Genomic DNA, 13,436 nt, shown 5'->3' with positions numbered 1-13,436 from the left:
AAGTTGCAACTGCCATTTTAAGATTACCTTTGAGTCGTTCTGCTGGGGCTGATAGAATCTACTGGAGGGACACCAAATCAGGAAGTTACTCAGTAAAGACGGGTTATATGATTGCAATTTCTGGTCTACCTTGCTGGACGGAGTATGCTACAACGTCTATGAATCCCTCCTCTTTCTGGCGGAAACTTTGGAGCTTAAATCTGCCCCCTAAAGTTATCCACATGGTATGGTGCGCCTGTAAAGAGTACATTCCCTGTAACTCTATCCTCTATAGAAAAGGGGTAATTAAGTTTGACAGTTGTTGGCTCTGTGGTTTGTCTGGTGAGTCAATAATTCATCTATTTAGGGACTGCAAAGGTGCTAAGGATTTCTGGAAATCGTCTATGTTGCCGCTGAAGGTCTATAAGATTGTTGCGCAGAATTGCTTGGATTGGTTGTGGCAGATTTCCTCTATGACTACAAAGCAGGAATTTGCAACTGTTTGCGATATCCTGTGGATTATCTGGGCGGAACGCAACCGCCTGGCTCACCAGCAACCTCCAATTGGCACTGCTCGAGGTATGGCGATTGTCAATGAAATGGTGCACGGTTTGGAGGTTTTGTCAAGGGTTACTGATACAAGACCTGTACGGGAAAATGCAGGGAGTGAAGGCGAAAAGAATCCAAATTGCTTGTGGCGTCCTCCTGATATAAATGAATTTAAAGTGAACACTGATGCAACTTTTCTACCTAATGGGAACAGAAGTGGATTTGGTTTCGTCATTAGAAATCACGAAGGATTGGTGCTGCTGTCGGGAGGTGGTCCAATTGGCTCCTCACTTTCGGCCCTCCATGCTGAACTTCAAGCGATTGCTGCTAGCATGAGGATTTCCCGGGATGCAGGCTTCCAGTCTATCACGTTGGCAACTGATTCACTAGAAGCGGTCAAATTAGTTCAATCAAAGTTCACGGGTCCAAATTGGTTGGGAGTGTTGGTTGAGAATATTCTGCAGATCAGCTGCTGTTTTCTGTGTTTTAGAATTATTCATGAACAAAGATCTGCAAATATCCCAGCACATAAACTTGCTGCTTGGGGATTAAATTTAGCACAAACGGAAATCCTTAAGGATGATTTTCCTTCTTTTATCTCTGATTGTATTAATGGGGATGTAACTTGCTGTTATTCTTAATATAATGCATCGTTTACTATAAAAAAAAAAAAAATTTCCAAAACCTATTATCAAGCAATTATAAAGATATGTATGTTAATTTATTTACAATCTGTAAATTTCAATTATTTTAAAATAAAATATTAATATCACTACATGTAAATGATATAAAATTTAAAAAAAATTAAAATATTGTAAAAATTCACCGCGCAATGTGCGGGCACAATACTAGTTTTTATTAAAATTGTTGATATTTTACTTTATTGAAAAATTAAATAAGAAAAAAAATGTTTACATTTTTAAACTTCTAATTAAATTTGGCCTTGTTTGGATCAAATTTTTTTGGATAAAGATCAGAAATGATAAAAATATTTATAATTTAATCAAATTGATAATTTTATTAGTATTATATTAAATATATCATTTTTTATTTTAAAAATGTTAGATATTTTTGAATTTCTATCATCTTTTAACATTTTCTAACCATTTCTAACCAATCATTTATTGATAACTTCCTAATTGACAAAATACAAAATATGATTTGTTATAACTGTAAATTACTTTTTATAAAGGCTTTTTTGTGTAATTTCCCCAATATATCCCAACTCACGCCCGTACCCGACAACCTAAATCCCAACCCATTGCGGCAGCCCATGCCTTCCCCAATTACTAGCGTAAGATTGTTCCAGGAGTAGCCACCATAACCCACTCCACCGCAGCGAATCCCGGCGCCAGCTCCAGGACGTACCAGTGTTTCCTCCACTTTCCGGTAGAAATTGCTTTCCTCTGTTCTTTTTCTTCTTCCTCCTGCTTTCCCCCATTCTTTCCAACTATTTTCTGCTGCCTCACCGTCTCTAGTTTATTCTCTGTTTCTCTGCCGCTTCATCTTCAAGACCTTGTTTCCAACTATTATAATCTTCAGGAATGGAGAAAGGCTCTTCCTTTTTGTTTGCGGGAATCAGATTTGATAAAAAAAGGTTTGCCAGTGATTTCTCCCGATTTCAGGTAGAATTTCGTTTTTAAATTCTGGCTTGTCTTTTATTTTCCTGCTTTGTGCCTCTTAATCTATCACTCTATTTTGTTCTATTGTTTACTTTAAATTTTCATCTAGGGAAAAGAGGAAAGTAATGATAATGTTCAGATAGATGATTTGAGCTCGTTTGGAGGTGGAAAACCTGAACCAGAGAAAGTTGTTTCTCTTAAGAAGAGGAAGAGGAAAAATGCTAATGTTGCTGGTAATTAATTTGTTAGTAGCTGCCAGAAGTTAGTTTAAATCCAGAATAAGTATTCGAATTGCTGCATTGGTATTATTACATTTAAATTTTATGGCATTATTGTTTGATTTGTTTTTGTTGGAACAGAAACTGTTGAGGGGTTCACTGTCTTTAAGCGTTCAAAATCTGTAACCTCTCCAATTGTTGAAGAAATTAAGGAAGATGAAAAGAACCAGCCTTCTGCAAAAGAGTTGAATAAGCAAATCGAGGTTTTTCATTTCTCTAAATCTGCTTTTTCTTAGGAATACCTTTTCATATAATCTGTGTTATGATTTTCTTCTTCTTGATGAGGTCAGCGGGATTCAGTGTTTAGGAAAATGCATCGGATTCATGTGTCTGGAAATAGTGTTCCCTCCCCTCTTCAAAAATTTTCAGAGTTGAGCTCAAGGTGATATTCTTTCTTTTCTTAGATAATAGTGCTGATTTTATGCAAAATGCTTATTTTACTTTGTGGGCAAAAAGTTCAGTTTGTTCGAAAGTTTTCCTTTAATATTTTGTCTTTATGATTGTTTTGGTTGATGATTGATGAATTAATTTTCACAAAGTGATATGGTTGTTGCAATTGTTATTGAATCTTTTGCTCTGCATATCATATTCATTTGGATTTGTGGAATGTTCCAGCATGATAAACAAGAATAAACTATTAGCATTTTGGTCAATAATGCCATAGTTATTAAAGGCACACGGCGCACTAAGGGGCAAGGGGTCCTGGAGCCATGACGCACGGCGATGGCGCGCCCCAAAACGACACAAGGCGCATTAACAAAATGAGAATTTATAAAACTATAAATGATAATATTTAAACTATAAGAAATTCTAAATTCTAAATCAAAATGTTATAAATACCAAACCATGACAATATTCTGTTTGTACACATGCATAACATAGTTGTTAATGTTAGTTTAAGTGTTTGTTTCTGTTTGTACACGTGCATAATAATTGTATACGTAGGCGGACTCAATTCTGTTTGTATAAACCTATGTTGCACAGAAACGGAAACGGACATTGAGAAATGTTATTCTAATAAAATATAGCTAGGAAACAGTAATGGAAACGGAAAAGAAACTGAAACGGAAAAGGAAACGAAAGGCGGAAACGCTACTGAAAAGAATTTCCTGCAACATAGGTATAAACATAGTACAAACCTAGTAGTGATAGTACGAAGTACAGACATTGTGGAATCAATCAAATCAATTCTCAATTTTGTTTGTACAGTGCATAATAATTGAATGCAATTGTAGTGAATAAATATGAAAGGATAACATGTTTCTCTTTGCTCATACTTGTTCACTTCTGCCTTTTCTGTTACGGCCGTTGTCATTCGCTTATTTTGTGCTAAGGTGCCCAATTTTCATTTTGAAGGGAAACTTCTCTTTACCGGTTGAAGAAGTGCTTTTGTTTTGTCTATCTGTCTTTTCTGGACTAATACACTGCAGTCATCTTCATTTTTTTTTGTGTTGCTATTTTATGTTTGAGGATGTGTTTGCTACTTTTCTGATCTGTCTTTTCTGGACTAATACACTGCAGTCATCTTCATTTTTTTTTGTGTTGCTATTTTATGTTTGAGGATGTGTTTGCTACTTTTCTGATTGGTAATGGACATTGATATAATTTTATTGTAGATATGGATGCAAGCCGTATCTAATACGCAATCTTGCTGAGCTTGGATTTAAGGAGCCAACACCAATTCAAATGCAGGCTATTCCAGTCCTCCTATCTGTACGGTCTCTCATTTAACTTACCTTTTCAATGGCTCAGTTTACTCTCTCTCACTATCTATCTATGTAGATATAAACTGTTGTTAGAATCGTACAATTCGCGATTTGGACCGTAGGATTCGAGTCAAGTCGGCTCCATTTCGAGCTGACTCTATAGGTAGAATCAAAAACCATCAAGAATCGGTGGTGATTTGGCCGAATCGTCTGATTTTAACTATTCATGCATCAAGAGAAAAAAATTGGCAGCAATTAAGAGTTTTGGAATCTTGGAATCTGTACATTTCAATTAAAGGCAGGATTCATGAATGACTTTTGATGTGCCCCATACAACCAATAAGGATTAAACTAAATGAATAAAAAAATTTAAAAAATCAATAATTCAAATTCAAATTTAAAGAAATAGATTACAATAAAACTCAACTTTCCAAATTATAATTACGGACAAATACAATGACCTTTTTCATGATAAATCAACAGAATCAACAGAGGTGGATTGCATAATTTCATCGTCTTCTTTTCTTTCAAAACTTTCTTCTTTCTTTGTGAATTAGTTTTATTTAGGATGATAATAGATTTGAATTTGACTTTTAAATGACTTTTTTTTATTACAAATTAAAATTGCATTTCTAGACTAATATTTTAAGTTTAATATTGTAAAATTTTAATTTTTTTTATAATATTAAGATTGAACCGAATCTTACGTTTCGATTCGATTCACGATTCACAAAATGAGGATTTCGATTCACGACTCCAATCTCGATTTGATAACTATATGTATGTATATATATATATATATATATATTGTCAATTGAACTTTACAAACATAGGAAAGTGATAGGGAATCAGTTGGATAGGCTTGGTTGATGTCATCGGAAGTTTAAAATTTAGTAGAAATGTGCTGATATAAGCACTTTCTGAAGTTTTATCTTTACTTAATCTGTTTTTTCATGGTTCAGGAGCGAGAATGCTTTGCTTGTGCTCCCACTGGATCTGGGAAAACCTTGGCTTTTCTATGTCCGATGTTTGTGAAACTTCAGGTACTTGTTTATGCCTTTCAAGTTATGTTGCACGGACACGGAAACAAACATGGACACGGACACAGGAAACGTTATTTCTAAACCATAACCTTCATAAAATAGCCTAGAACAAAATGGACACTGACACGAAACACAGAAAGGCTACTATCTAGAAGTGTCCGTGCAACATAGGGTGGCAGGAATGATTGTTAACAAGCTCTTTTATTGATTTTTTTTTTTCTTTTCTTTTACAGCATGCAAAAAAAGATGGCCTTAGAGCTATCATCTTGTGTCCTACACGTGAATTAGCTTCTCAAACAACCAGAGAGTGTAAAAAATTGGCCAAAGGAAGTAAATTTCGCATTAAATTAATGACCAAAAGTCTTGTGAAAAGTGCTGATTTTTTAAAGATGCCATGTGATATTCTTATATCAACACCACTTCGGTTACAGTTAATTATCAAGAAGAAGAAGGTCGACTTAAGCAGGTCAGTTCTCTTTAAAAAATAATGATCATTTCCTGCTGATAAATTTTAAATATTGTCTGAGCACGTTTAAGGAAAAAATCCATTTTTTTAAGTCATTCAACTTGCCCTAATGAAAATGTTTTAGTTGTGAAGGTATGTTCTATTTTATCTACTGGTTAAGGTCTGAATTTTCCCTTTAGGTTTTTGGAGAAGAGCAATCTAGCCTCTATTGTTCATAGGTGTGCAATGTTGACCCGTGGGAAAAACAATAGCCCAAATTTCCCCCTTTTCAATTCCGTCTATTTTGATTCGTTGGTGAGTTTAATATACAATTATGCTAGGGTTTCTAGGATGGTGTCAACATTGCACCGTTTTGAATGATAAGAGTTAAACTGCTCTGCTGCAAATTCTTACGACAAATTTATACGTTATAAGTGTTATTAGAATCTTACAATTTGCGATTCGAATTGTACGATTCGATTCAGCTCTATTTCGAGATTCGATTCGAGCCCAATCTATTTCGAGCTGAATCTATAGGGCGAATCTAAATTATAATAGAATCTTAAAGTTCGCGATTCAATTTGAGCCGGATCTTCATCACCGTTCATCAAAATCTTCAACAACACTAACCACTACTCACTCTCCTCTAGTCCGATTGTTATTTATCAAGTTATCAACTCAAACGAGTTCCATTGCATCATTATCAAGTTGACAACGATTCAGCTCTATTTCGAGCCGAATCTATAGGGCGAATCTAAATTATAATTGAATCATACGATTCAACTCTATTTCGAGCTGGATCTTCATCACCGTTCATCAAAACCTTCAACAACACAAACTATTAAACTCACTCTCCTCTAGTCCGATTGTTATTTATCAAGTTATCAACTCAAACTAGTTCCATTCCATCATTATCAAGTTCACAACAAGGCAAAAAATCAGAGTCATAAACTCAAATTCTCCATCTCCACGCACTAAGTTATTAAACAGAGTCTATTTGTGAATTAGTTTAATTAGATTTGAATTTCAAGTACTCGGTTGATATGATTTCTTTTTTGACATTAAAATTGCATTTCTAGACTAATATTTGATACTATTTTGAGTTCAACATGGTAAATATTATTTTTTTTATAATATTCATGAGTCACTATTCACAAAATTAGGATTTCGATTCACGAGTCGAATCTCGATTTGACAACTATGCCTTCCTTTCCTGTTTGTATTATTGTTGGTATGGGTTCCCTAGGGCTGAGGTTAGGGATGGGAATGGCGGAAGAATACTGGTTTTGGGAAGTCGAGGACGTCCGTCGTTCTGAGTGTATGATAAGATAAATATAAGAAAGATTAGCTGCATGCTTGTTTTCATAAAACACAGTAATCCATGGAGTGAGCTTTTTATCCTTTTCATATTAGTATACTCATCACAACTGTAAACAGAAGCATAGACTATTTTATTTTATAATAGTCTATGTTGCACGGAAACAATTCTTCATTAGCGTTTCGTTTCCGTTTCTTTTCCCATTATGGTTTCCTAGCTAATTTTCTTAGAAATAACATTTCCCAGTATCCATTTCCATTCCATTTCCCGTTTCTGTGCAACATAGATTATAGTAAAAGGTATGCAATCATAGCAACTCTTTGGAACAACTGATAGAGAATCTTCTACGAATAAAGCTAACTGGCCTGTGTTAGCCCATGGGCCATTAATTTGGAATTTCTATTCTAGAAGGGAGAGAGGGTTACATTACGTGGTAAATAGGAAGGAGATATTAGTCATGTCCGGGGCTGGGAGACAGAGAGAGCTGTTAGTTACTTAGTTATATAGTTCAAGTTTACAGGCTGGTGGGATAGGCAAATTTATGTTCCTGTGACTGTTTGGCTCCTGGCAATCTACGAAGCACCGACACGGGTACTCGTAAAGATACGGGTGCCGGTACAGAAAATGGCATTATATATATATATACCATAAATAATATCTATAATAAGTCATCATAAACATTTAATATCCGTCATGAGTTAAGGCCTATGAGCACCGATACGGGTACTCGTACGGGTACGGCAAACAGCATTTCTAAAAAATATGAGATACGGGTACGGCGGGGATTCGGCAAATTTTATATATAATTAATAATATATATCACTTATAATGAAAAATTCAAAAGATACATAAATATATAAATCACAAAAGTAGAACTCGGACAAAAGTTGAAGTTGTACGATTAAGAGCCAGTTATGCGAACCAGGAGATTTTTGATTGATTTAGGGTTCGTTCGATTCGACAAAAGAAAGAAGACGACTAATTGATTTAGGAATTTCAATTTTTTTACCTGGATCTACTTAGTGGGGTGGGGTTAATTTAATTGTAATCCTTATACTTTCAGAGTTTTTTTTTTTCTTCAAAAAACCCTATACTTTCGAAGTTTAAAAAAAAAACCCGTAAAGTATCCCCGAAGTATTCCCTAATTAAAAAAGAAAAAGAAAAAAGGGGATACTTCCCAGCCGTGTCCCCATACTCGGAGTATCGGATACGCGTACGTGGTGCTTCATAGGTTAAGGCTGTTTTGGTTTCTTTGTGTTGCGGCTTCCGAAATCGCAGATCAGATGTGTTTAGGTTAGGTTTTCTTTTTACTTTTAGTTTTGATTTTTAGGTTTGTGTTTTTTGAAGTTTTAGATTTTAATTTCTTTTCTTTACATACAAAACTCTAGAATCTAGAGGCTTTAAGTTGAGCCGAAGTAAGACAGAATATTTGGAGTGTAAGTTTAGCGGCCATAGGAGTAGGGAGGCAGGGACAATCACCCTAGATGGGAGAGTTGTTCAGGCCTCGGATTGCTTCCGGTATTTAGGATCTATTATCCAAACGGATGGAGAAGTAGATGGAGATGTTGCTCATAGGATTAAAGCTGGTTGGTCGAAGTGGAAGAGTGCTACGGGTTTCCTTTGTGACCCCGGCATGCCTAATAGATTGAAGGGGAAATTCTACCGGACGGTAATTAGACAAGCATTGTTATATGGTACGGAGTGTTGGGCAGTGAAACACTGCCACATCCATAAGATGTCGGTGGCGGAGATGCGTATGTTGAGATGGATGTGTGGTCATACGAGAAAGGATCGGATGAGTAATGAAATAATTAGGACAAAAGTAGGGGTCACATCTATTGAGAATAAAATGAGAGAAAACCGACTAAGGTGGTTTGGCCATGTGAGACGTAAAGCGCTTGATGCGCCGGTTAGGAGAACCGAAGAGTGGCAAAGGGATGTAGTGGTGAGGGGTAGGGGAAGACCTAAGCAAACTTGGAGGAGGGTGATCGAGAGAGTTTACTGGGAATTGAGGAAAATATGGTAGTGGATAGGACGGAGTGGAGGGAGCGAATTTGTGTCGCTGACACGACTTGATTTCACGGTTTTATATGATGGTTCATGTTAGCCGACCCCGAATCATTTCGGGACTAAGGCTTTGTTGTTGTTGTTGTTGTTCTTTACATAAAAAAGGGTCGGCTGCTATATTTTTTTCTTTTTTTTTTATATATCAACCCCTCTTTTTTGTAAAATTATAAAAAAAAACCCTTGTATTCTATCTAATTAATTCAGAAGCCGTGTCGCCGCGTGTCCCCATATTAAAAAAAGAACAGGGGACACTTATTTTGGCGTGTCAGGTGCGTGCATCCGGCGTGTCCGACACTTTTATGTTAACCTCCTAGAAGTGTCGGTGCTTGCATTTTTCATTCTATAAAGCTCTATTACGATATCATTTCGATTCTCTTTGGTGCTGGTTGTTAGATTGTTTTCGTTTTTTGTGATTTTCTATCTAAAAGAACAACCGATTTTTAGATTGTTAAAAGACGACGAATATGCATCGAGATACCTTATAATTTCAGTTGTTATGCAGGGTCGAGTATCTCATTCTGGATGAATCTGATAAGCTCTTTGAGCTAGGTTTATTAAAGCAGATTGATTCGGTGGTCAAAGCGTGCTCAAATCCTTCAATAATACGTGCCCTGTTTAGTGCGACTTTACCTGATTTTGTAGAGGAGCTTGCTCGCACAATAATGCACGATGCTGTACGAGTAATTATTGGCAGGAAGTGAGTACTACATTTTGATGAATCAAAACATTTCTTAGAGTAATGTAAAGAAAAAAGAGTTTTTTCCGACTTTGATTTGAAACAACGAAAAGATGACTAAAAATCCTTGTCGCTTTCCCTAAAAAAAAAAAAAAAAAATCCTTGTCGCTTTGTATCATTGAAGTGTATATCCATGTGAATGTTACACTACCCTTTCTGTTACAAGTAGGGCTGTAATCAAGCCGAGCTTTGGCCTGCTCAGCTCGTCTCATCAGAAAATTGATGCTCAATATTCTGTTTGTGAGCTTGTTAACAACTTGTTCACGAGCAAAGTTCGTGAGCGGCTCGTTAATTCAGTTCATGAACTTTGGTCACAAACAACTCATCACTTACATTTATTAATTATATTGATTTGAAATTTCTTTTAACACAAAACTATATTTATTAATTATATTGATTTGAAATTTCTTTTAACACAAAACTATATAGTTTTGAAATCTATAAAACTAAATTTTACACAAAACTACGTTGTTTTACATTTCCCCCTTTATATAAATATTATTATTAAATAAAAAATCGAACCAAGCTTGCTCACGAGCGTGTTCATGAACAATATAATTGAGCTTGCTCATGAGCTTGTTCATGAACCTATAATCGAGTCTGCTCACGAGCTTTCAAGCTTCGCGGTGCTCAAGCTTGACTCGTTTATAAATCAAGCCGAACACGTTCGAGCTTTTATAGAGCCGAACACCAAGCCGCTCATAAGTGGCACGGCTCATTTACAGCATACAAGGCGGAAGCTGCTGAGTTTTTTAATATATTGTTTATATAAATTCTGAACAGGAACACTGCATCTGATACAATCAAGCAAAAATTGGTTTTTGCTGGAAGTGAAGAAGGGAAACTTCTTGCTCTTCGTCAGAGTTTTGCAGAGGTATGCTGCCAATATATTTCGACGTGGGTAAATAATTTATTAATCCCTACTTTTTTACCTAACACTGTTTAGTCTTCGTATTTTAATAATATATTACATGGTCCTTAACTTTGTTTTATTCTACAGTTTAGTTCCTTGCAGAAGGACTAAATGATTAATAATTCAAATATTTGAGGGACTAAATTGTTGAATAGAACAAAAGTTAAGTACTTTATAACGTATTATAAAATACGAGGACTAAACAGTGTGTTAAGTGAAAATATAGGGACTTATAAATTATTTATCCTTTTCGTATCCTCTCCTCTTTTGTAGCTAAGGTGATAAACTATGTTACAAGGGAACTCTTTGTCACTACCGTTTCCGCGTTTCGTGTCCATTTCCATTAACGTTTCCTAGCTATATTTTTATAGAAACAACGTTCCTCGGTGTCAGTTTCTTTTTCTGTGATAAAATTTCACAAACATTTTCATTTCTTGACCAACTATTGTTTTTGGTGTCTCTCATACTTGACAGTAGAGCCTGAACCCGCCTGTGCTGATTTTTGTTCAAAACAAAGAACGAGCAAATGAACTATACGGGGAACTGAAATTTGACGATATCAGAGTTGGTGTCCTCCATTCTGATTTGCCTCAGGCACAGGTAAGCTTATTACCGGCACCATTCAATGGATTCTCGCTTCCTTTTCTATTTTAGTTCTTTTCTTGTATCCTGGTTCGTGCTGATATTGTCTTTGAATACAGCGTGAGAATGCTGTCGATGACTTCAGAATCGGAAATACATGGGTCTTGATTGCCACTGATGTTGTTGCCCGTGGAATGGATTTCAAAGGCATCAATTGCGTGATTAATTATGATTTCCCGGATTCTGCTGCTGCTTATATTCATAGGATTGGTATATATTGCAACCTTTAACTTTTTCCAATATGTTTTCGCTAGCTCGCTCTTTCATAGGCTAAAACGTCGGGTTTTTCAAATAGGTCGTTCTGGCAGAGCAGGGCGGGCTGGAGAAGCGATTACATACTACACAGAAAATGATGTTCGGTTTCTGCGGAACATAGCTAATGTAATGACAGCTTCAGGGTGTGAGGTTCCTGCTTGGATCACGGCTATGCCTAAACAGAAGTGGAGGCGGCACCGGCCACAAAGGGACTCGATTTCAACGAAACCGAAAGATGAAGATGAGTGAAACAATAATCACATTAAACCTCCAAACCCGACCGTAGAATCCTGTTCAATAAGTGGAACACATTAGCTGTCTGTTCTCAGGTTGGGCAGTAAGGATCGGAGAAGGGTATCACATTCCCGGTTTTCGTGTAGCGGGATCCTCTAATACTTATTTAAATGATTAGCAATATATATGTTGTGTGCAATATCAATATACAGATGTAGTTTTGACTTGTTTATGTTCAGCTCGTCAAAATAATGGTGAGCTCGAGCTCAATTGCGACTTGTTTACGAGCGTTGTTTACTAGTAGTTCATTAATTCTGCTCATGAACTTTACTCGCGCGTATCCTATTAATTGTGTTCATTTGAAAATTTATTTAACAAAAAGCTATACAGTTTTGAAAAAATAATCAAAGCAAACTTATTTGTGAGCATGTTCATGAGCATTATAATCGAGTTTCATGAATTTAAGATTGAATTTGCTCACGAGTTTTAAGAATTTAATATGGTCAAGCTTTTATCAAAGTGGCTCGGTTTATTTACATGGCTCGTTTATAAATCGATTGAATACAGTCAACCTTTTATCGAAGAGCTTGGTTCATTAGGTGCTCGAAATGACAAGGATAAAGTAAGCACAACATTTCTACATTTTCATGTATGTGACCGTGACTTAAATATCAAAATTATTTTACACTTATAATTCCATTTAATTCATTTATTCCAATAATTAATGACATACTTTGAATTTAATTCATATATATCTATGGTAAAATATTAATTTTGTTCATTGCATAAGTACCTAAACATCATAACCAAAATTAGAATATAAAAAGAACCAAAATTAACGGCAAGCAAACAACCATAGGAATTCATAATAAATAAGAAAATAAGAAAAGCAATGAGACCAACAAGACCAGTGAAGATACAAGCATAAAAGGAAGAACCTTGATGATAGTTACAAAGGGAAGAAGAAGTTCAAACGAACAAGAAAAAAGGGAGAAAGCCTTTTGACTTTCCTTCTCGAGAATAGAAGAAGATAAGTTCAGTAAATCATTCAAGTACAAATTACAAAGTCTTCAAACATCATATATGCGTAAACAAGTTGTCCAAGGGCGTCTTTGTCATTCTGCTTCAGCCAAGGGCATATTCGTCTTTTCATTATGCTGGTATATTCTAGAAGGAGTCCACCAGCTTACAGTAGCCTCAACCACACTCAATTCCTTCACAAGAACATCACCACCATCCATCACAATGGTTGTGATCAAATGGTTGATATTAGAACACTTGTCTTTATTTTTTCCTGCCCATTAAGTTTACTTGATTGACACACCTAGCATTTGGATATAAATGTAATAGTTAGTTATATGATTCCCTAATGAGAAATTAAAAGGTTTGAACTTTACCTCATTCAATCTTAATATGGTATCAGAGAAACTCTGAACTTTTGCTGCTTCAAGTAAGCATTAATGGCTACTCCTATAATCAATTCCAGTAGCGCCTATCATCTTCCACCAAATGAGACTCCAGCCTTATCCCTTATCTCACATGCACTCACCGGACCTAATTACCATCAATGGTCGCGTGCCGTCAAGGTGGCTCTCATGTTTAAAAACAAATTTCCTTTCGTCGATGGAACCATCAAAGCACCCGCCTTG

The 13,436-nt window shown here is 35.9% G+C and overlaps 1 protein-coding gene across 2 annotated transcripts; it reads left to right on the top strand.

Annotated features, from left to right (window-relative positions):
• Positions 1-1,773: 1,773 nt before the first annotated feature.
• Positions 1,774-12,112, top strand: LOC136203308 (DEAD-box ATP-dependent RNA helicase 57). Of its 2 annotated transcripts, none has more exons than XM_065994429.1 (13): positions 1,774-1,917; positions 2,071-2,153; positions 2,260-2,383; positions 2,510-2,631; positions 2,719-2,810; positions 4,045-4,141; positions 5,097-5,177; positions 5,411-5,643; positions 9,510-9,704; positions 10,527-10,617; positions 11,134-11,256; positions 11,358-11,508; positions 11,594-12,112. In XM_065994429.1, exons 2-13 carry the CDS (start codon positions 2,073-2,075, stop codon positions 11,800-11,802), a joined length of 1,599 nt encoding a protein of 532 aa, XP_065850501.1. In that variant the 5' UTR covers positions 1,774-1,917; positions 2,071-2,072; the 3' UTR covers positions 11,803-12,112. The 2 variants fall into 2 exon arrangements, with proteins under 2 accessions (XP_065850501.1, XP_065850502.1); XM_065994430.1 differs by having other exon boundaries at positions 2,042-2,153.
• Positions 12,113-13,436: the final 1,324 nt, after the last annotated feature.

This window comes from Euphorbia lathyris, chromosome 8 (genome assembly GCF_963576675.1).
Source record: "Euphorbia lathyris chromosome 8, ddEupLath1.1, whole genome shotgun sequence".
Taxonomy (NCBI): Eukaryota; Viridiplantae; Streptophyta; class Magnoliopsida; order Malpighiales; family Euphorbiaceae; genus Euphorbia; species Euphorbia lathyris.
Note: the sequence above shows the minus strand (reverse complement) of the source record. Positions and strands in the feature narration are given on the sequence as shown.

Excerpts from the sequence above, each read along its gene's own strand:
- LOC136203308 (XM_065994429.1), top strand. The coding sequence starts at position 2,073 with ATGGAGAAAGGCTCTTCCTTTTTGTTTGCGGGAATCAGATTTGATAAA. Across the intron at positions 4,142-5,096 it reads CTATTCCAGTCCTCCTATCT|GAGCGAGAATGCTTTGCTTG; the intron begins GTACGGTCTCTC and ends TTCATGGTTCAG. Across the intron at positions 5,644-9,509 it reads AAGAAGGTCGACTTAAGCAG|GGTCGAGTATCTCATTCTGG; the intron begins GTCAGTTCTCTT and ends GTTGTTATGCAG.